Here is a 23,594-nt window from a genome sequence, read left to right on the forward strand (position 1 = left end):
CTTTACTTGATCTCGAAAGGGACCAAACTTGTGCTCTGTTTTTCCACACTACGCTAACTAGGAAAGAAAAGTGAGTGGTGAATTAAATGGTGTTGGTGCTCACACTGATACCAAAATATGTTATCACTGAAGGCCTCTAATAGGGCCCAAAACAACTCACTGTGACTAGGAAAGAAGCAAGAGAAATTATATTTTAGCAGCTAATAGGTGTGCAGTATCAACCTAGTAAGTTTAGTGCTGTCATGAATAACAACACGGTACTCCATTAGTGTTGCAATCTTGTAGATTCATTTCAGTGTGTGCATTTCACCCATGCACAAGAAATAATCATTACGAAGTTGGAAGTTAAGAGGAAAATGAGACCAAATGTCACTGTAAGAAAAGTGAATTGTATACCATCTGTGTGCGTGAGAGTATCTGGCTTGCTGTAAGTGCCGCTTCTTCTTCCGAGGACTCATCTGTATCCTCCTGATTGGTGAGGTTCAGGCTGGGGGTGCTACTAGAGCACTGGTACTCCTGGAGGGATGGAGTGTCCCCTTTGTCAATACTGTCCAGTGAGCGCCTGCGAACTCCCCAGTTGAAATTGTCCATACTTTCACCCTGGAAAAGCAAGAAACGATTTCTAAAACCTCAAATACATGCTTCTAAATGTACTAAATGTAATATACCAGAAAAACATATACCAAGATGAAAAATACTTAATGCATCATTAAAAGCAGAGTTTCAATCAGCCCTTCAATTTCTTTAAACTGTTAACACACCATCAAATATTTATATTTAAAAAGATCAAAATTATTTGGTTGACAACCTGTTTTAACGAAATAATTTTCTTGACTTTCTATCTTGTATTACTGGGGACCAATTAAATCTACTATCTAAGCCATTTCTATTCTAATACACAAACATGAATGAGACCACAAAGAAGACAAATACATCACAGATGACAACAAATAAACAATCCACAACACCAGGCTGCAACTTACCTGCAGCTCCTGGTTAGCAAAAAGGAAAACACACAGAATTAGAAAAAAACGAAGACAAACATTTAAATATACACTACACTTTTGGGGCAAATTCTTTGTGATTTCTCAAACCCAAAGACTGATTCAAGCTCTGGATTAAGCTTTGTGCAGAAAGTCAACAAGTGATTCAAATCTTTTTTTATGCAAAATATGTTGTGAAAAAGTCAGAGACAGACACTTAAAACAACATTTCTATGATACACTTTGGCAACACAAACTTTAAGAAAATCTTCAAGATTTACAAAGGTTTAATACTTAGTACAATGCAAAAACTGACTTCAAATACCCACATGCACTTGACAACATACAAGGTCACAATTATTTCAGTTGGTAGGATGGCTCTGGCTAAATTCAATGGTCATTTTTTGCTATAAAATGTAATTTAAAATCAAGATCACAGCCATCAAAACATAACTGTTGCCAATTTTAAAAGGTCAAGAGGAAATATGACAAATTTCAATTTCTCCCACTTAAGGATTTATAAAAGTTATGTTTGTTATTCTAAGCTGCTCCTCCTTTTGTAAGGATATAATCCCTACAATTTTTCTTAGGCCCTGATATGACAAACCATATTGAGCTGGCTAGCAAAATATGATTTTTTTTTCTGTATCCCTTTACACAGGAATTGTCCAGATTAGAAGTTTTCAAATCTTTTTTTTTTTTTTTTGAAAGCAGAAGAATACTTATTTCAAATGAAATTTTAGATGGCAGTCAATTGTGCAAAACAGAAAACCAGAGCTGCTCTGTTTGAAGGTGTCCAGGAGCTTGGCCCATTGGATCTTTGAATCTGTCCTGGCTGTTTGTGAAGATATCTTGGAAGCCCTAGGGCCCTGCATGTCAGAGTTTGAAAACCACCTTCCTGGAACATATCATTTCAAATATTATTATGTATCAAAACACATAATGGCAACAGCACTCAATATATATTTGGTGAGTGAATGAATATGCACTGTGGGCTTTCAAAGTGAGGAGATATTTTATTATAATTTTCATTAGTGGTTAAGTTTGTTTTGTAGCAATCAAAGTATTTCCTATTACTATGTTTTAAACAAGACTATATCCAGGTTTTAGAAAATGTGTATCGCTGATTTGGCGTAATTATGAGGGATAAATTAGCATGCTCCACCCCACCCCTGATTACTGTGACTTGAATTAAAGACAGAACTACAATGAACATCCTTAGTCCATTCTAAGGTTCTATTAAAAGCCATGTTTATTACCACTGACACTTTAGAGCACTGAATGAACTTGAAAGCATTTACAGTTCTCTTTAAACAAAAAAGAGGCAAACAAAAAGAAAAATAACCTTACCATTACAAAAATGTCAAGAGCTGCCTTTAGAAATTTAAATTCTGGACTGAAAAAAGCAACTAGCTACAGAAGAGTTTAGAAGCTGCTCCTGGCCTTGGGTAGGGCAGCAGGTCTCTTTAACCTATTCCACTCTGTTACTTGGTTGTGCAAGTCTGTTCTATTTCCTACAATATATTTTTTCAAATGATGAGTGTGAAACTAATTTTAGGGTGGTAACCTACACTTTTTTTAAAAAAAAAAAGAATGAAAAGGAAGAGAATAGAAAATATCAGTATGCATAGCATAGAGTTTGGATGCATATTCTTGCAACTTTTATTTTTAAAGGTATATATATATATATATATATATATATATATATACACACTTGGATGTGATGTAAAATATATTAACTGTGGATTAGTGTCAAAAAAAAGTTTAAAAGCTACTGCTCTGAAAAGTGCTAAATAATACCTGTTCTTGAGTTCCTATGAACCTGTACAATTGTGTCTTTGGGAAAATGTAAATGGTGGAGTATTCCATAGGAGCCTACACAGCTCCTAAACTGACATGAAGGCATTTGCATTACTTGGAGGCACCATGGTCACATCCTCACATCTGCAGGGGGCACTGAGGCATGTTGAGGAGAGGGAACTTTACTTCCTCAAACTGGTCTTCCATGGACAATGAACAGTGTGATACGGGAGAGTGCATTACATTTCATTCCTCCACCTCACCTATTAGAGCCAAAGGAAACACCCCTACAAGAAGAGCTGATGAATGTGTATGAGCTGTATATGAGTTGTATATGTATATGTACATGAGAGTTGATGGATGTGTATGATCTGTATGAGTTGTATATGTATATGTATACGAGAGCTGATGAATGTGTATGAGCTGTATATGAGTAGTATATGTATATGTACATGAGAGTTGATGGATGTGTATGATCTGTATGAGTTGTATATGTATACGAGAGCTGATGAATGTGTATGAGCTGTATATGAGTAGTATATGTATATGTACATGAGAGTTGATGAATGTGTATGAGCTGTATATGAGTTGTATATGTGTATGTATATGAGAGCTGATGAATGTGTATGAGCTGTATATGAGTAGTACATGTATATGTACATGAGAGTTGACGAATGTGTATGAGCTGTATATGAGTTGTATATGTGTATGTATATGAGAGCTGATGAATGTGTATGAGCTGTATATGAATAGTATATGTATATGTATATGAGAGCTAAATGTATTTGAGCTATGAGTTTTGATTCTTTAGAAAAAGATACATCAAGATATGGTATACAGATACTTGGTATTAAGGCATTTTGGTCTTCTTGCATACAGATATTTGTAGCAATTTCAAAATGTACATGTTTAAAACAAATCTATTTGATATAAACTTTCAGGGTTAAGAGACTGTGGTTTAGGGAACTGAGCTCAGCTACAGGAATGGATCTCTAATAGCCTAAGACAACCAGGGTAATCCTATTCTATTTACTAGAGTGGTTGTTTCAGAAAGTAGCATGTGTCCTAATTTGGGCCAATGAGATGTTACAAGAAGTTTGCTAAGAGCATTTAGGAAAGCAACTTCCTTACTTTTCTGAGAGCATTTCTGGATGTGACCCTCACCTCCTTCAAGCACTGCTGTGTGTGGGGCTAAGATTACCCAGCAATGAAGACCGTTTTGCTGCTATCTGAGGTCAAGCTGACTTGCAGAGAAGGGGAGAGCCTAGAGAACTGCAGATAAACAGCCAGAAACTTCATTGAGCCATATCTAAATATAAGCTCTAATTCTGGACTAGTTTTGTGGGCTAATAAATCTACTTTTTGAGTTTTAAATTCCATTTAGAAAGCATCTCAACTGGCATAACTACCAATATAATGTAATCCAGACTAAATCAATTTAGAAGAGAAACGCTTTGAGTATTAAATGAAACCAGGCATTTGAGAGAGTTACCTACATCATAAAGAAGAAAGTGATTTCGAACGTCAAAGAAAGAAGCTCAGTCATTTGCCAAAGGGAAGAGTTCTAGAAAGACAAACCCTTTGTGATAGTCAATTTAGTGGTAAGTGCAACTCTCTTTAAAGTTGTCCTTAATCAATTTTCATATAAATTTTTACCATTTGGCTGCATATTAGTTTGTAAGACAAATCACGCAAAACATTTAAGTCTAAGCATACCCTGAAAATAATTTTGAAGAAATCCATTTTTTAATTTTATATTTTTAAAGATAAAGATGAAAAATGGAATGTTTCTCTTTTATCTCAGACTTATTCTATTGACTAATTGTGGTAATCAAATTTAATTCCTAATTTAGATTTTTACCTTTTTGACCTTACACTGACCTCAATAAGGAAAGATCCTGTGATCAAATCCTTAATTCTCATACAAGTGTTCTATAAATATTAACAGAGAAAGCCCACATCCTTACCTCTGCATCTTCCAATTCAACATCTAAAAAGTCAAAATCCTTAAAAACACCAAACTGTTGTTCACTGCTATTATCCTCCACAGCTACTTCTTCCTCTTGATTTATGTCTTCTGTTGTAGAAATTAGGCTAGTCTGTTGGTCACCGACTTCCAAATCCTCATTAGAAGAAAATACAACCTGATGCCCGATTAAAAAAAAAAAAAAGTCCACCCATCAGATTTGTCACTCTGCGTGAGATATCAGTACCCCAAAGCCACCGCAGGCCTCATTCTTCAATGAATTCACAGCTTAAATTTGGTCTTCATGTTTAACTAGTTGAACACATAGTTAGCATGGCTGCCAGGTGTCACAAGAGATAAGAAATCTTTTTTTCATTCTGAGTTAATACCGTAAGTAAGGTAAATTAGAAAAGGCAAGCAAGGAGACAGATCATTTCTTCAAGGAATAACATGATCTTTAAGACCTTGACACAAGCCTTCATGATTACTCACTGATGGGTTCTTTGGGAGGCCAGATTCTGGACCACAGAGAGAAAGCACATTCATTAGCTTTTCTCTTGTTCTTCGCTAAAGGAAAAAAAAAAATTAAAATGTTAGGACTGCTGATAAAATAAGACATATTCTCAAGTTTTCATACCTATAACAAAACTGATTATTCTATTCTATGAATGTTCCATTTTGATATTCTTTATGTACCTGTGATAACTGTGGCCTTTTCCAACTAACAGGAACCAAGGCATTAGAATTAGAACCAGAAGAAGTTGAGGAAGTACTTCTAGTGACAGCAATAACTTTTGGTTTCCCATTTCTTCCAGCCGCACTGTGCTGATCACCATATTTGTTTCCAATAATTGGTGTCTACACAGAAACAAAATGTCAGTGTTTGGCTCAAATATTTCAACATAAAAGAAACTTAAAAGGGTTAACAGTGCACCTATAATATTTTTTACAAACAAAAAAAAGATGGGGAGAGAAATTACTTTGCATGAGGCAGATGTTAACAAAGATCAAAGGTAATGATATATATATATTTTTAATCAAGAGACTTTATTGGAAATAATAATTTTACATCTGAGATTATCAGAAAGCCTATTCCTACTTTAAATATAATCTGCATTCTTTAAAAACCACCATCTCCACCTTTCCCCACCATGATTATAAAATATACCCAAAACTCAGAAAATGTAAAAAAGATTTATATTTTAAATATAAAATCATCTGTTTTCTTACCACTCAGACTTAATATTTGTTAAATTTTGGCGCTTTTTCAAAGCATATTGTTAAGTATGCTTCAGCAATGTGGTTTAGCAAATACTGAAGTAACAAAAGAGGAACATTTCTATGTAGATTCTTACTACAAATCTGATGTGCAATTCTTCCAAAATTTATTTCAGTAAAAATTCTATGATAATCAAAAACTCATTTATATTTGACTTTGTAAAGTGTTTTAAATTTGCATTTGAAAATAAAATTCAAGCTCATCTGCATGTCATACGAGTCCCTTTATGCTCAACTGATCATCCTTCTCTCCCTAGCCTCAACTACGACCACTTCCCCCTCTCTGAACTTCACACACCAGCAAAACTGAGCTTGCTCTTGTTTTCCAAACATACCATGCTCTTTTATAGACCCGTGTTTTAGCCTATGTTGCCCCTTTGCATGGAATATCCACTAAGTAAACTTCTAATCATCTTTTAATGATGACTCCAGACTTTTAAGGAGGCCTTCTGTTCTACCACCACGACCTCTGTGTAATCAAACTTGGACACTTACCATGCTGACTGTAAACTGTTTATGTGCCTGACTTCCCTATTACACATGTATCCACTGGACCATGTGTGATTGCCTCTATACCTTTGGTGTATCTCCAGTGCCTATGCATGGCAGGTACTGAGGAATTTTTGATGCAACAAATTGAAATTAAGTATACAAAATGTTTTGAGAATTTGCATCACTGCTTCAAATAACATAATTAAGTTACACAATCGATTTCTGAATCAGAAGGAAAAGGAAAGCCAAGCTTCTCTATCATACTCCCATGCTATTATACATACATCTTGCTAGAAATTCTCAGATATTATTAACTAAAAAATTAGTAACAAATATGCTTTCTACATAAAAAAATAAAGTTTAGGATAAATTCTAATGCCAAGACTAAACTGCAATAAAACATTTTTTATCTATATAATTCTAATCAACAAAAAAGTAAGTAGAGCTTCAATTTTTAATCTTTCTCAACCTTACAATACTTGATCAATAACTTCCTTCTTGAAAAGTTCCTCCCTTGGCTTCTGAAAGACCACTTCAATGGCGCCAAGGCACCAAGAGTGGGCTCAGGTGCCAGAGGGAAAAAAAATCGGGACTCTCAGCAAGGATGAGAAATCTTTAAGTGAGATTTTTATTAATATACAGCATAGCCAGGCTCCAGGGTTCCTTCTGGACTGATGGCCCCTGCTTCTGTCTAGTCCTAAAATATCCAGTTTCTTAGGTTTCCTTTAGTTGTTGCCTTCTGTTCTTTTCAGTTTTCCTTCCATGGTTTCAGCCATCCACTTAGACAACACTGAAACCCTTAATTTGTTACTTCCACTCAAGTTTTCCTCTAAAACTTCAGATCCCAAAATTTAATTGACCACCAGGCACCTCCTTTAGTATGTTTCTGGGTCACTTCTGAGTCAACATGTCCAAGATGGAACTCATTGCCCCCTCTCCTTCCTTGCTGTAAGATCTGTTCCTGCATTCCCACTCTCTTGAATGGTGCCACATTCATCTACCTGTCAAGGCCATTCATCAAATCCTTGATGCCTCTTCCCCACTTTCCCATTAAATCCCATCAGTTACTTCCTTGGTCTTTTTGTAAACCATCTCTCTTCCTTCTTCATTACCTCTGCAATTGTCTTGGGACAGTCCCACATTATCTTTTGCCCAAATTCTTCTAACAGATTCCTTACCAACTGTCCTCTCCTCCTCCCTGCTCTATTTTCTATCCTGTGGCTAGTGATCCTCCTAAAATGCAAACCCTAATACGCCAACTAAAAATCCTTTAAGAGCTCCTACTGGTTTAGATAAAACCAGTTTGTTACTATGAAATGCAAGATCCCCATGATCTTGCCCCTTCCTATGCCTTCAGCCTCATGTCTCATCACACTCTACTTGCATTTTTTTGAACTCTGTGCCCAAGGTGGGCGGTACTAGTTGGATGTCTGGAACACCATGCTTTCTCACGCTTACAAGCCTTCATTCACACATTCTCCATTTCTTTGCATTTAACCTCCCCTCCCCAAACTGCCATAGATGCCTGTCTAGAATTACTTGTCTTTCAACACTCAGCTCAGATGGTGGTTCCTTTCTGAAACCACTCCTTTAGATAGATGCTACATACTCCCCTAGCACTTTTAATGTATTCCAGCCGAGTGTTGATTACTATGTTTAGTTGTTAAGCTAAACACTGTTGGGAAGCTAAGTTGTGGCGTTTCTTTTAGATGGGGAATGTACAGTCTGTTTCTCTAACAGACAGTAAGCTTTCTAACAGCAGGCCTTCCCCCTATCCCCACTTGGTTGTTCATAACAGCTATCATATTGTCTAACACTGGGTATGAGCTCAATCAATGTTTGTTAAATCAAAGAATGAATAAATAAACAAATGAAAATTCCTAGTAGAGTAACTTCATCAATTTCTGAGCATCTTACCTCAGATATATCAAAATGAAAATCTAAGGTCTTCCCAGGCAACTCCTTAGAAACATTATTAAAAATTTTAGTGAAGGATATTTCAGGAGAACCTGTATCTCCTCCATAGGTCTTGGGGATATCACTGGGTACGACAAGACTCGCAGAGCGTGACACCACCAGCTTTAATATGTTAAGGGCTTCCTTCCAGTAAGGACTCTGGTTTAAAAAATAATTGACACGTAAAAGTTACAAATGCACATTCAACTAAGAACAACAATTTACTGTACACCATAAAAATATTATTTCTACAAAAATACTTGTAAAAATTACTCATTTTGAAGATCCTTAATGAAAGGTTTGAGTTACAAAAGGAAAGAAAACACAAGTTATTATTTGTACTGTTAGATTTATCAGATACCATACGCGTAATAATGCTACCCAACTGAAATATCTTGCTTTTCTCCCAATAAGTGCTCTGTAATTATCATTAATTTGGACAGACTAATACAGTAACTTGGCAGTAGTGGTAAACAAAACATTTGTCTATACGTCAACTTTTAGCTGAATGAAGTTTATAGCTTTGAGACTCTAAAATTTAAGTACTTTAAGTCTTTGCAGATAAAAATTTTTTAACGAATACCTTCCTTTTTTAGACATAAAAATATTTAAATACTAAAATACAGTTAAGTCTTTTTTTCTTGATGGCCCAGGCCCCAAATACTGAGAGTAGATACCATGCTAATGTGATGTTCTCAGGGATTACTGAGTTGTGTAGGGTGAGGTTTTTTTTTTCCCTACATATTTTAGCTATTTTAAAAAAATTTTTCTGCTTGTCTTAGTTTTGTATATTCCTACCAATGAAATCTAGGAATTATTTATGAGATAGATGTATATGTAGAGAAGAGTGAATGTTTGATAAAGACTTTATAATATCTTTCTTTTACCACCCACTGAAAAGGATACATAGAAAAAACTACTTATTTATGGTACCAAAAATCACATCTCAACCTTGTATTATATTATACATATTCTTTCACAGCTGATATCTGAGGAAGGAAAAATAACCATTAAGACATCAAAAAAAGGAAGTAAAAAATCTTTGGCAGAATTGGGCTATCCAATTGAGTTCATAACATCTTGCTATGAAGACACCTAAAACACAAAATACTTGATAATAAAAAGGTCTACATGATACTGTGACATTTTAAGAACAGCACTGTAAAAAGTAGTTTAAAGGCCGGGAGCAATGGCTCACGCCTGTAATCCCAGTACTTTGGGAGGCCAATGCAGGCAGATCACTTGAGGTCAGGAGTTTGACACCGGCCTGGTCAATGTGGTGAAACCCCATCTCTACTAAAAATACAAAAATCAGCTAGGCATGGTGGTATGTGCCTCTAATTCTAGCTACTTGGGAGGCTGAGGCAGGACAATCCTTGAACCCAGGAGGCGGAGGTTGCAGTGAGCCAAGATCGCACCTCTGCACTTCAGCCTGGGCAACAAAGACTCCATCTCAAAAAAAACAAAACAAAACAAAAAAAAGTTTATATTTAACAAATTCATGACTAAGTAGAAATAATCATCATATTTTTTCTGACAGAAATAATTACAATCTCTGGGCATCATGAAATGCTAAACTTTAGGGATGTTTTCATAAATTATATTGCTGGTTGCGTTTAAATGTAAAAGACTATCGATAATTCAATTCTGTGAAATATTTAGTTGTTTAGTAAAGCACAAGCCAGCAGCTGTGATGAGCCATCAGCTAAATATGATCCTGATTCACATATTTATAAAGAAATCTGGAAAAAAAATTGAGTCAACATTTTAAAATCAGGAGATTTTATAGAAAAATGTAGATTTCCAGCTTCTCTTAAAATGAGAAGTCTGCCACACTGGACCCATATTCTGACATGAAAACCACCAGAGGAAGCTTTTAAGTTGTGTTTCTCCTTTGAGATGGGGAGTGTGCAGTTCACTTAGCCACAAATCTATGCTCCTTCTGGTTATCTGCTTGTCCACTGGCAAGTTGAGCTTGTGGTTCTGAACATAAGAAATGTACCTATGGTTCAGAAGGTAGTGAATTCAATGTGGTATATGTTTCTATGTGAAATATAGCAAATATTTTATAATTTTTTTTTTTTAAGGTTTAAGAAGAAAAGAGAAATGTGCTTTAGAAAGAGATATAACTGCTATCTGGTAAAGCCTCACTCACTGAAGGATAAGACACAAGATAAACAGGGCCACCAGAAAATCTCCCGTTTTTTTGATATCTGCAATCACTGATTTTCAAGGGAATGTAAGAGGTAATGTGGATTACATAACTGAATCACTGAAAACATTTTAATAAAGTTTTATTACTTTCAGATATGAACTAGAATAAATTCCTTGCCAGCTAAGTATTTCCCATTCTAAGTTCTGCTCTAGTGAATGCAAACGTAACTGGAGTATAAACACAACATATTAATCTATTAAGGTTGTTAATGAGCTTGTTCTCTTTGGTGAGTTGTATCCATCCTACTGATCTGCTCAGCAATGCCTTTCTTAACTGGTAGCTCAAACCGATAGCTTAACTGAATTTCAAAGGTGAAATTCAGCAAAGACCAGGCCGACTTGTCATCATTTACATTTAAATCAAGTTTAATTTTCCACTTTCTAAATATCTGGCACTTTTTATCAGACACACAAAAAAATCTCTAAAATGCAAACTCTTCAAAGAGGTTTTCTGTTTCTAAAAGTAGTGTATGCCCACTAAGTAGAATCTCGTTAAAAAACAGAAAGGTACGAAGAAAGAAAGAACAATGAGGCCAGGCATGGTGGCTCATGCCTGTAATCCCAGCACTTTGGGAGGCTGAGGTGGGCAGATTACCTGAGGTCAGGAGTTCGAGACCAGCATGGCCAACATGGTGAAACCTATCTCTACTAAAAATACAAAAATTAGCTGGGTGTGGTGGTACGTGCCTGTAATCCCAGCTACTTAGGAGGCTGAGGCAGGAGACTCGCTTGAATCCAGGAGGCAGAGGCTGCAGTGAGCTGAGACTGCGCCACTGCACTCCAGCCTGGGCAACAGAGCAAGACTCCTTCTCAAAACAAAAACAAAAACAACCAATGAGTCACAGTCCTAATTTCCAGAGTTTTGACTGCTGCAATGTGTATATGCATTCCTTCCTGTCATTACAGAACATTACAGAAATTGTTAATACGAAAAGTAGAAATCATACTAATTCTGATTCTGGTTTTTGTCACTTATATTGAGAACATTTTCCATACTGCAGCTATCCTGAAAACATGATTTATGGTTGAACCACTTCCCCATTCTTCGACATTTAAGGCATTTCCAATATTGTGTGATTATAAATCATTTTTAGATGAAAAATGTTATATGTAAGTTTTGTGGTCACTCACCTGTACATATTTGCCAATAATCTTTATGATCTCCAGATTAAACTGCTTGGCTGGGGCTGCAGACAGGTCAATATGACTCAATAGACTATAAATAATCTGTAGTAATGACTGCTGCATACTGGACAATCCTTTCTCTAACAGCTAAAAATAATGTTAAAAGTAATATTAAAGTATACTTTCATCAGGTTGAATAAAAACTCAATATTTACATTTAAGAGGTTGAAAAACACAGATTTAGCCTATGAGTTTATAGTTATGTGGATTAGAAATCTAGAGACTAATAAAGTGAAAGGCAGAGTCTATTACTGTTATTTTTCCTTGGTTCAGAAAGGAGAATTAGACGATAACTTTTCATCTAAATCATGGTGTTTTATTTCCTTAACTAATTTAGTAGGTATTACTTTATTATAAACTGACAAACATTTTTAGTGACTAGGAATATCTTGCTTTTGACTTTCTCTTTGTGCCTATCTACTTAGTAATTTACTTTTCTGGGCATAAAGTTACTTCTTAGGCATCAAATAGATATTAACTTTTTGTGCTGTTCTAGGGCTACTTTATCATCCATTTTTTGCTGTCTCAAAATCATATTTTAGATAGGAAGCAAATGTATCATCAAACTAAAAACTTTTCCAGAAGAAATACTTTTGTATGCTGTAATTATTATTCTAGAAAAGATTTCTAAGCTAAAACCTAATTTTGTAGAAATAAAAATTATAACCATTTTCTAGGATCAGGAACACTAAAAACCCATTTTCCATTTTTAATTAGGTAAAGTGTATATTATTTTGAGTTTCATGTCACTTAAGGACAGTAAATAAGGATATAAACACTGGACATGGAAAAAAACCCCACCTTTATAAAAACTTCTTTTACACTTGATAGGAAGTACTTATATTTTTATCTTAAAAAATTGTTAACTATGTTGACTGTCAGACAATTTGAGTATCAGTTAATACCAGTGCTGCTTCTGCATATAAATCAACTTGATAAGGTGCCACAGAGTAGTTAAAATATATATATGTGTATATCTATACACACACACACACACACACACACACACACACATATATATATATAGTAAATAAGAAAATATTTTTGGTAAATTTACCTCTGCAAGATAAGTCACAAGGTTAAATGTTGTATCTGAGAAGGAGTCATGCAGGTATCTGCACACGACATTGATCCAGTTAGAACAGTCTCTGGAATACGTGTGCGTACTGTACAAACTCATCATGTGTGCCAGATTGACAAGTGTTGGGCATTTTTCTTCTGCACAAACCTAGAAAACAAATAAAATTATTTCATTCACCTAAAATAAAGACACAAGTTTAACTTGATTTTATGCTAAATGTATTCGCTTAATGAAATAATTTAGATGTATATTGGTTTTAATGCATTTTACTTCAATACGTTAGAAAAGTGAAACGAGAAAAAAAGCACAAGGCATTCTTCACAGAATAGTAAGAGCTAATACAGAAAGAGGATTAATGTCTTTGTGGGTACTAAATAGTACGGCCTTCTTCAGTCTGAAGATCTGTAAACTCTCTCTGGCAGAAACCATGTATGGTGTGAACTCGGGACATCATTTTGGAATTGCTTTGTCAAACCCAGGATGGATCAGTGCACAAGTGACTACACAGGCAGATATAACTAGGGAATTCCCAGGGAGGCTCCGAGCTGCTATGACTGGGAGGAAATGCTTCAGCCTCCAGCTGTGTCCGGGGTATCTCAGTAGAGCAGTCAGTTGCAAACAGCCTCAACATGTGTGACAGTCAAAGGACATCATTGGGGCTCTGATGAAATCTGGAGTCCAGAATCTCCAATGGATGACAATCTGCATGGTGGACCCCAAACTGCTCTTCCGGAAATCACCTAAAGCTCTAAGATCCTTGGCCAATCTTTTAAAGCCTACTCCAAAATGTACTGACTCTCATGTTTGTTTGATACAATATTAAAGAATCTGAACCAACTAATGTTTGGGGGGAATTTTACTGACTGAATGCACTTCTTAGTCTGTTTGTTCCCTGGGTTATTGGTGAGGATGTTCCCTGGCCTCTCCCAGGGGACACCTGAGCTATTCAGAACTGGAAAAAGGCCATGCTACTCTTACATACCAATCTGTCATAAAAGGCTAACCTCATTGTCATTTCTGTTTTTAGTTTTCCTTTTCCTTATTCTTCTATCTTATGGATGTTTTGTATGTATTTTTACAACTACCTACAACATTTGGTAAAGAAACTGTCCTTTTAAATATATACATCTTCAACTTTCAAATGAATATCACTAATTTTGGTAATTCAGAAGATGTTTAATAGGCTTGGAGGGCCTCAAATTCATCATTTGGACATTATCATGGAACAAGCACAAAATATAAAGGTTATGCAAGGTCGTGCATAGACTATTAACACAGTAGTACCTGGGAAGTTATTTTATACAATCATTAAAACCAGCTGATTTCATGCAGTAGTGTTTTGCCCATAAAACAGACACCAGAAAGAAAAAGAAAAAATGGGTTGGTATTTCTTATTTGCATTTCAAAATATAATAATTTAACATTATTAAAAATCACATAATTTTATAACTTCTCAAGTTGTTAAATTCTTTAAAACATAAAAAACTTTCCTGAAGAATAAAACATTCTTAGAGAATTCTTACATTCTTAAATAATTTTTTTAAGGAATGATTTTAAAAAACTTATTTTTTGAAAAGGGAGAAAATTCCTTGGAATGTATGCTGTGCAATTTTATAATAGAACAAGTGACAGATTTAATTTTGGAATTTTTGAAATGCCAGGTTAAAATACGATCCAAAAAGAGTGTGTTTTATAACAAACTTTTTTAGCATACTATTTTTGCCATAATGAATCACTAAAGAGAAAAATATTTGTCCTAAGTGTTGCCTCATTTTGAAATTCTGTGCTCTCCAAAGGCACAAACAGTAGAACTAGGGATATTTGCATAATGAAGGAGCACATAATGGCAGAAAATTACTCTCGACAGTTATAAGTGAGAGAATAATTAAGGAACCAATTTAATTCACATCCTGCAGGTTGCTAAAAGCATACGGAGAGGGAACCTTTGTGTGCTGTCCAACAGGAAGAAAACAGACTTAAAAACAATTTATGAATCACAGAAGGCCATATCTGATTTCTTAAAAACATAAAAGATATTTGGGAATTTCCATGGCCCTACTGTGGTCACGATATCAGCAGCTCGATATTCAAGGAGCTGTAACATCCTTCAGGCTAGGAGGCCACACTCCTTAGTTATCCCAGCATTTAGCAGGCAGTAATCATTCAACACATTTCAGCTGCCACTCTTAAATGCTTCTACTTCCCTTTTTAGGGGATTTATGCCTTTTATTTTCTTGAAACCCCCAAGTAAACCAATATACACTTTCCCCCTTATATTTGCTTTCCAACCCCTCAGGTAGAGAAAAAAAACTTTGTTTACACAAATTTTCTAATCATGTGTCACTAAAATATTAAAATGAAAGTTATTTTAATAAATTTTGTATTACGATTAGACTTTATTAATGCAAATACAGGCAGTTGGTTTTAGGCGAGTAATCATTTTCAAAAGGCAATATTTCTAATAGTCATAATTTTCACCCTCTCTTGATGTTTAATGTTCTATTGGATTAGTTTAATAAAAACCAAGAATAAAAGACTTATTTTTGGCTTATTTCCTACCACCACCATTTTTATTAAAGAAATGAAGATGTTTCCATTAGCTAAAATAATGGCTCTTTTAAAATACATGCTTTTAGAATAATTATATTAAGAATCTTTCCCTATCTAATTTATTTAGAAATTTAATTGGGGATGGTGTTAAGAGCATATTTTATTAAATATTTTCATATCATTTATTAAATGTTATTTATCAAGACAGTGAAAAGGTTCTTACTCTTATTACTGCTAACGGGATTCATTGGGTTGCCAGTATTTTCTTTCTTTACTATGCTGGCACCTGGAGATAAATGTGTACTTAGCAGTGCTGCAATCTGGGCCATGGAAAGGTGGGGGTTTTATTTGGCTTCCTGCATGCTTGCTCTTTCCCCTTGCTGTGCTACTTGTTAATCAAATCCCAGCTTTTAAAAAAAAATTGCTTACATAAAAAGCTTTTTCTGGGGATTTTATTTGTTTGTTCTCTTCTGTAGAAAAACTTCCTTTTTTTTTCTCTCCTGGTGCTTTAGCCAAGTTCTTTTACTTATCTTGCTATTCACTCACCTCCCCCAGTTCACCAAATTTCCTATTACAAGTATGCTACTTGTAAATTTATATAACTCCCTCTTAGAACTGTTTATATTTTCAGTCTGAAAAGCCTTTTTTCCTCCAGACTCAATGACTGACTGAAAAAAGTTATGAATTATATTTAAGCAAAAGGCAGGCTGTTTGACAGTTCCTTATTGTTCTTGAGAGGGGACTACTAAAAATATAAAATGTCAAAATCACATTCTTTTAACATGAAGGTTAAGAGCTATAACACTTTTAAACAAATGTTAACAGATGATTTACAAAAATATGTAAAATATCAAAATCACATTCTTCTAACATTAAGAGCCATAATACTTTTAAACAAATGTTAACAGATGACTTACAAATAGCTACACCACTGTTTCTAAAACAGTATGATTTTTGAAGGTAAAAGAGCCAAATAAGGAATAAAAAAAGAATGGAGTAGAGAGAGAAGATGAAGAGAAAGACTGTTAAAAGGAAAAAAGGCAAACAAAAAGGGACAGAGAATTTTCCAAATCCTAAAATATATTATGCCCTCTTCTTCCTCAGAACCTCTGCATCTGTAATTTCTTCTGCCTAGAAAACTTCAAACCCTGAACTCCACTCTTTGCCTCTCATCCAGGGATCTTACTTTGGTTATTCCTATCCATTCTTCGATAGTGATCTAAGTCAGCTTAGATATCACTTCCTCTAGGAAGACTTCTGTTTTGTGTGCTCCTTGAGTATTCTGCCCCCCACCCTCCCCCTGCCCCGATAAAATACCAAATCAGACTCTCTGATTACTATTTACTTCACTGCATTCCCCAAGATAAAGTACACTATCTACTTTGCTTATCATGTATTTGTAGCATCTAACCCAGTGCTCAGTAAATATTTGGTAGTGAATAAACGAATGAATGAGAAACAGACAGAGAGGCAGAAGTATGGAAAAAGAGCAGAAAAAGACTCAGACTCAGAGGAGTGTTACTCTAACTAAATAATTTTATTTACTGTCATTTCAGCAGTTGTAACTTACGCCATTACTATGCAAGTCCTTTATGTGCATAAAAATAAAAATTTAAATGCAAAATTCATATGGGAAGTGACAATAAAAGGATTTTTAAGAGATTTCCCCCTCCTTTAACATAGACTACAAAATAATTTCCCTATAGTGTTACCTTTCAGCATAACATTCGCTTACCTTTGCTATTCGACTAGCTGTTTCTTTGCAAAACTGAGTTGGGCTGTCAAAATGCTGGATTAAGTGAGGCAATAAGCAAAGGATGTTAAGAGGAAAGCCTATCAAAACAAAAAAAAGCAAACAATAACCAATTTTATTGCACATTATTTTAAAAGTTAAAGGTATTTTTTTAGATGGTTCACAGAAACCATTTTCTTTTCATTTCCTGGGATACTCGATCTTCTAATTCTTTTTTGGCTTTTACCAAATAATTTAAGCTACCTAGTGTATAAAAACTATGACTATTTGCAAAAAGCAGAAATTAGTAGATTTCAAAACAAATGATTAGTTTACATTTTACTGCATAAAATGCAAAGTGCTGGTGCAATTATATTAACATCACCTGACAATTGGGAAGGATCCACCAATGTATGTTTGGAGACAGAAATGAGTTTACTGAGGAGGTGCACGGTCATTTCTTGTGTAGATGCTGAGGTAAAACCCTTAAGGAAGAGCTGCTGAAGTCCTGGAAAATTAGTCCATTTCAATTTGCTTTGTACATTTTCAATCTTCTCTCGACTCTCTGATTTATCCAAAGGCAAATGGATAAGCAGTTTGTTGAGAAGCCTGAGAGCCAGGAGGTATTCATATTCATAATCTGATTCTAATAAAGATGCTGCTATCCAAAAAATGGTGGCCATCAAGTTGGTAGGCTCAGTAGTGGACTGCACGTCATACATTCCTTTCTCTCTTAGAGAGGAAAGGCTTCTAGTCCTTGCTAAACTACTGCTATGGTTTATCCGTCCATCCATTATATCCAGTGTGTTACTCCGCCGCCGGTCACCTCGTCGGTCACCAATCAAACTTAATCTCAAAGAGTTACTTCTTGCATTACTGTTATATCCCAAATAACTGCTACTATTAATGGGACTTGTGCTTAGATTGAGTTGTCCAGTGCTTTTCCTGTTAGCTGCATACTTGTTTCCCATTATAGGATCATGATATGAGGTTCTTAAAAAAAAGAAAGAATAGATGAATGCATACCCAGTCACTTCTTTTGCTAAATTAATTTTACTTCTGAAAACACTGAAAAATAGTAACTGGTACCAGAAAAATCATTTTTCAGTATATCTGACTTTGTTGAATCAAATTTCAGTTTTCCCTTCAAATTCAAAGAAAATGTACAACAGTATCTTTTCTCTTGTGGCTAACAGTTTCCTTTGAGTTGAAAGGAGGCTCTACTTGCTGAGAAAATTCTGCTATAGTAATCGCTAACAACGTTCAGCTCTGAGATTTAGGCATACATTATGTCCAAAGCTGACTTCATTTGTCTTGTCCTCAAACTTGATGGTCCTGATGTCCCTATTTCTGTCAATGACACACTCTTTTCAAAAGAACTAAACTCAAAAATTTTCGATTTCTCCTCCTTCCTCACATCCAATTTTTATTAAGAAAATATTGACTGAATGCTTTTTATGTTTGCCAGCTGTATAGAAAAGGAAGGAATATTAGACAAGTCTTTTGAAAGGGGATAGATATGTAAATGGATAAATTTATAGCCTGCTAATTGCTATTATTACAATATGAAAAAATCACTATGAGAACCCAAAGGATGGAATAATTAGCACTATCCTGAAGGAGTTAGAAATGCTTAGCTAGGAAGTGACATTTGGGATGGGACTTGAAGGACTAGTCAATTCTGGGCTTGCAAGGTAGAAAAAGTGGGGAGAGAGGCTGCTGCAGGGAGAAGGAACAATATGTGAAAGGCGGGAGAGCCTTAAGGCTCCCAGACAGCTGGGGGAGAAACAGGATGCTGAATCCTGAATGTGGCAGGAATGAAGTGGCGCATTAGAAAGATCTCTAACCAGCACATTAGAAGAAGAACAGCACTGCTAAAATCAGCACTTGGATTTTTCACAAGTCCTCACTGTCTGCGGCCCATCTCCCCACTGGTAATCCATCTAATTTGGGCAGTATTGTGCTTACTAACAATATTAGAATTTTAAAAGTTATAGCTATATGTAGTTAGCTATTCAAGTTCTCCTATATTAGGTTGCCTGGTTTAAATTCTTACTGAGAAAGGGCAGAAAGAAGATCATAATGCTTCATGGTTTCAGCCAAAGTATCAATTGCAGATTCCAATGTGAGAAGAAGCTCAATCACAAATCCCTGGGGGGAAAAAGGCAGATTTTAATTAATTATGCTCTGGAATAAAGAAACTGCAATGGACTTCCTAATGGGATTTTAAAATAGAACAAACTCCATGTTATGTTACAAAATGATTAAACTCTTGAGCAACATGATCTTGCTGATTGATGCAAACTCATCAAATCAATAGTGTATAAATTGATTGTAATGGTGCCAAAATTTACTCAAAATTGCTCAGGTCAGAAATCTAGGAACCATCCTTGTTTCTTTCACATCTAAACTGAATCCACCAGCAAGTCTTGAAAATATTACTTTTGTTTGTTTGTTTGTTATTTGAGACGTCGTCTTGCTCTATTGCCCAGGCTGGAGTGCAGTGGTGCAATCTTGGCTCAATGCAACCTCTGCCTTCCGATTCAAGTGATTCTCCTGCCTCAGCCTCCCGAGTAGCTGGGACTACAGGCATGCGCCTGCACACCTAGCTAATTTTTATATTTTTAGTAGAGACAGATTTCGCCATGTTGGCCAGGGTGGTCTCGAACTCTTGATCTCAGGTGATCCACCCGTTTCAGCCTCCCAAAGTGCTGGGATTATAGGTGTGAGCCACTGTGCCTGGCTGAAAATATCACTTTTAAAATACACATTAAAAATCTGACCACTTTCCTCTACACCTCCATAACTTCCCTTAATCTAAGCTACCGCCATTTCAGCTGGACTCTTAACCTCCTGCCCTCTCTTGCCTCCACTCTTGCCCTCCCTACAGATTTCACCCCAATGTCAGAATGAGTTTTTAAAAAAAGAAATCACATCCATCACCTTCCTTCCCTCAAAATGTCTGAGTAGTTTCCCATCAATTCAGAGTGAAGTCCTGCCTCTTACCAGGGCTTACTAGGCCTTACGTGATTTGAACCTACCTACCTCATCAATTTCCTGCAACACATCCTGCAATGTATTCTAGCGACACCAATTTTCTTGATGTTCCTCAGAAAAGCCCTACTGCTTCTGCCTCAGGGCCTTTGCACCTGTTAGTCCTATTTTCCTATGCCTGAAATATTCTTCCCCGGATCATAAACAGAACCTACTTCATTTCAGTATCTCTTCAAAAATCACCTTCTCAGATGGATTATCATATGTAAAACAATTCCTTCTCCTTTAATCTTATTATCTTCACAGCATTATCAGTAGGATAAATTATGTTATGTATAATTGGAAGACTAAAGGTTTGTTTCCCTCAATAGAATATGAGCTCTAGAATGTTAGGAACTTTGTCTCATTGATCACTGTATCCCTGATATTTATAACAGTGTTAATAAAGTCATTCGTCTGTACAAACTGAAGTTCTCTAGTGCAACAGTTCATTTATCTTAAAACATAAAATTCAATGCTCCACTTTACATTTAAATTTAACTTCCTATCTTTTTTACCTTGTGATCATCCCAGGTTAAGATCTTGGGGGCGGGGTGTTGTGTGAGTGGGCGAGTGTAAAGCTTTTTCTGATAGGCACTAGAACAGTTGATTTAATTAGTAGGTTATTCGATATTAATTACAAAATTAACTTTGTCTCTTAATTCTTTGCCTGCTCAACATCTGACTATAATTCTAGATGCCCATTATCTTGCTCTAGCTATAGCAATCTATATGGACAACAAATCCTTGACAACTGGTAGCTGCTCAATAACTGCTGAAAGAATATAAGGAAATACCTGTGCATCTTCTCCTGGATCCCCTACAGTTTCTACAAGTCTGGAGAGAACATCAGAAAGTGTAGTTGCAGTGAGAGGCTGCTTTAGGGCCCTGAAAATCTGAAAGGATCTCCCAGCATAGTGTCGAGAAGAACAGGAAAGTGCTGTTTGCAGAGCAACTTCACTAAGATGATGTTCCAGATGAATTCCTTCTGTGAATGCAAAGGAAACGAGTAGGTTGTTCTTGTTCTTTAGAATACTAATGGGGTTATAATCAGAAGTGAATCATCTTAAAGCTAGCAGCTAGCACACTTCCTGGCTCTCACATTTTATAAGTCAATGCTTTTTCTTTGCTTAAACTCCATTTGCATTTTAGATGACCCTTTAATCTTTACGGAAGCAATCCTTGAGACCAGGGTTTCTCAACCTTGGCACTACTGACCTTATAAGCCAGAAAATTCTTTGTTGGAAGGGCTGCCCTGAGCAGGGTATGATGTTTAGCAGTGTCTCTGGCCTCAACCCACCAGATACCAGTAGTAACCCCTTGCCCCCAACCCATAACTGTGACACTGTCTCTAGACATTGCCAAATGTCCCCTAGTTGAGAACCACTGCTCTAGACATATACAATTTGACTATGATTTTCAGAATGTGTTGAATTTTAGATTACTGAAGACTATACCAGCACAATTTTTTTTAAGTTTCCCATTTCTATATACGTCCGTTTAATGTATTTTTTTCATAATACGCAATTGTACTGTAATTTTATGATGCCATCAAACACAAAACTAAGGAGCCTAGCATTTCATAGATAGCACTCATTTTTAAGTAGTAACTTAATTTTTCTTCAGTGAAAACACATCTGTTATCATTAATAAATTAAAAGTCTAAAACTTTTAGAGGTATCACAATATCAACTATTAACTTTTTGCTAAGCATTATCAGAAATTGACATCACATTAAAATGTCACTAAAACTAAAATATTTCTTAAAAGATACCTGAGCTTGACTGCTTAAAAACAGAAACCACATGTTTCAAAAATGTAGTTAACTGTTCAGCACTCTTTATGCTAGGATTCTTGGCAGAAACATCCTCATGGTTCCAAAGGGGCCCTCTTTTTCTGAAAACAGAGAACAGATGTAATTTCCTTGGATTTTCACTTGTGATTAACAGTTGTACTCACACTTGCCTAAATTACACCTTTACAATTAGAAAGGATGGTAGTTGAATAAATAGGTCACAGTCTACTACTACTTAGGCACATGAATATGTAATGATCTACAGCAAGGAGAGAAAGATCTCATTTCAGTGTCTAGCAACAGACCAGTCAAATTCTCTCAGACACAGTAGAAAAAGATGCCAAATTTTGCCAAGTGTGAAGCATATTGGTTACTGCTTATGTGTTCCAGGTCAAAACATAATCTGTATTTAGATTGTAACATAATCTGTATTTAGATTGTAATGCAAAGAAAATAATTTGCTGGTGAAATGCAATGAGAATAATTTACTAGCTAAAACTACAGGGAAAGTTTAGGACAGAATAATGTCCTCTTGATTCTTTCTTCAAAACGTCTTTGTGTTCTTGGCCACCACCTCGGTTAAGCTCTTTATTAACACAGGCCCAAAGTGCCCTGAGAACCCGCTACGCACTGCTTCTGGTTCCTTCCACCTCTAATGCATCCTACACGCTGTTATGGGGCTGATTTTCTCCACATATTTATTAAATGATGCCTCCCACCCTCCTCCCAGCTTAATGATTTTCAATATAATCTACAACCTTATGGCCTGGGCTTCATGGCCCGCCAGTTTGAACTCTCCCAAGCTTACAAATAATTGTCTAGAACAACTCTCTTTTCTCTGCATTACAGTCAGAGTGGATTCCTCACCATTTCCAAACACATGGTTTTCTTGTGCTCCTGTGATTTTGTTCTTGCAATGGAATACCATGCCCTTTCTCCCCACCTATATTCCCTCTCTACTTATTGTGTCTTGCAAAGAGTAGACCATAAATAAATATTTGATGACTGAATGATAATGTAGCTAATAAAAGTGAAATATATATTCAGATAATACTCATTCTCTTTGGGCATTAAATAGCCAGATATGATTAAAGTCCTAAGGTATAACTGCATTGGCACAAAAGAGTCTTTGATTGCATCCTAATTTTCAAAATACTGTGCAATACAAACCTGTGTATTTCACATCAATGGTATTTCAGACAACAAAAATATGGCTCATAATACCTGATCAATGAAAGAATGACTTAACACATACACTGCTGGGATGATAAGAGCTGCCAATGTTACCTTGAGGTAATGAATTCCATGAGGGTTTTGACTTTTCCATCCTGCTCCACTGAGATGTCAACCTCATTGAGGATAGTGGTGTGCAGATGTGAAATGGCAGCACTGTTATTTCCTAAGCTGATACTAGAAGAGGTAGAACTTGAGCTAAGCCCTGAGTCAGTCATAGGGGAGGGCTGGTAATCAGGTATAAAATCGTTAATGCCTGCTGAAAGAGAAAGATCGTCATGAATACCTAAAACATG

General features: G+C 35.8%; 1 protein-coding gene across 10 annotated transcripts in view; it reads right to left on the reverse strand.

Annotated features, from left to right (window-relative positions):
- FRYL (FRY like transcription coactivator) overlaps positions 1-23,594 on the reverse strand; it is a 281,060-nt gene that overhangs the window by 25,139 nt on the left and 232,327 nt on the right. For 8 of the 10 annotated variants that reach the window (XM_055385577.2, XM_063705269.1, XM_063705268.1 and 5 more), the window contains 13 exons: positions 23,353-23,557; positions 22,045-22,166; positions 21,068-21,258; positions 19,294-19,388; positions 17,623-18,230; positions 17,241-17,338; positions 12,932-13,102; positions 11,821-11,961; positions 8,437-8,634; positions 5,446-5,607; positions 5,242-5,316; positions 4,751-4,927; positions 397-600 (listed from right to left, as the gene is read on the reverse strand). In XM_055385577.2, coding sequence (XP_055241552.1) covers positions 397-600; positions 4,751-4,927; positions 5,242-5,316; positions 5,446-5,607; positions 8,437-8,634; positions 11,821-11,961; positions 12,932-13,102; positions 17,241-17,338; positions 17,623-18,230; positions 19,294-19,388; positions 21,068-21,258; positions 22,045-22,166; positions 23,353-23,557 — 2,447 coding nt within the window. The remainder of the gene's footprint in view (positions 1-396; positions 601-4,750; positions 4,928-5,241; positions 5,317-5,445; positions 5,608-8,436; positions 8,635-11,820; positions 11,962-12,931; positions 13,103-17,240; positions 17,339-17,622; positions 18,231-19,293; positions 19,389-21,067; positions 21,259-22,044; positions 22,167-23,352; positions 23,558-23,594) is intronic. The other 2 variants (XM_063705267.1, XM_063705265.1) reach the window with 1 other exon arrangement.

The sequence above is a fragment of the Gorilla gorilla genome, chromosome 3 (genome assembly GCF_029281585.2).
Source record: "Gorilla gorilla gorilla isolate KB3781 chromosome 3, NHGRI_mGorGor1-v2.1_pri, whole genome shotgun sequence".
In the NCBI taxonomy this organism is placed as follows: Eukaryota; Metazoa; Chordata; class Mammalia; order Primates; family Hominidae; genus Gorilla; species Gorilla gorilla.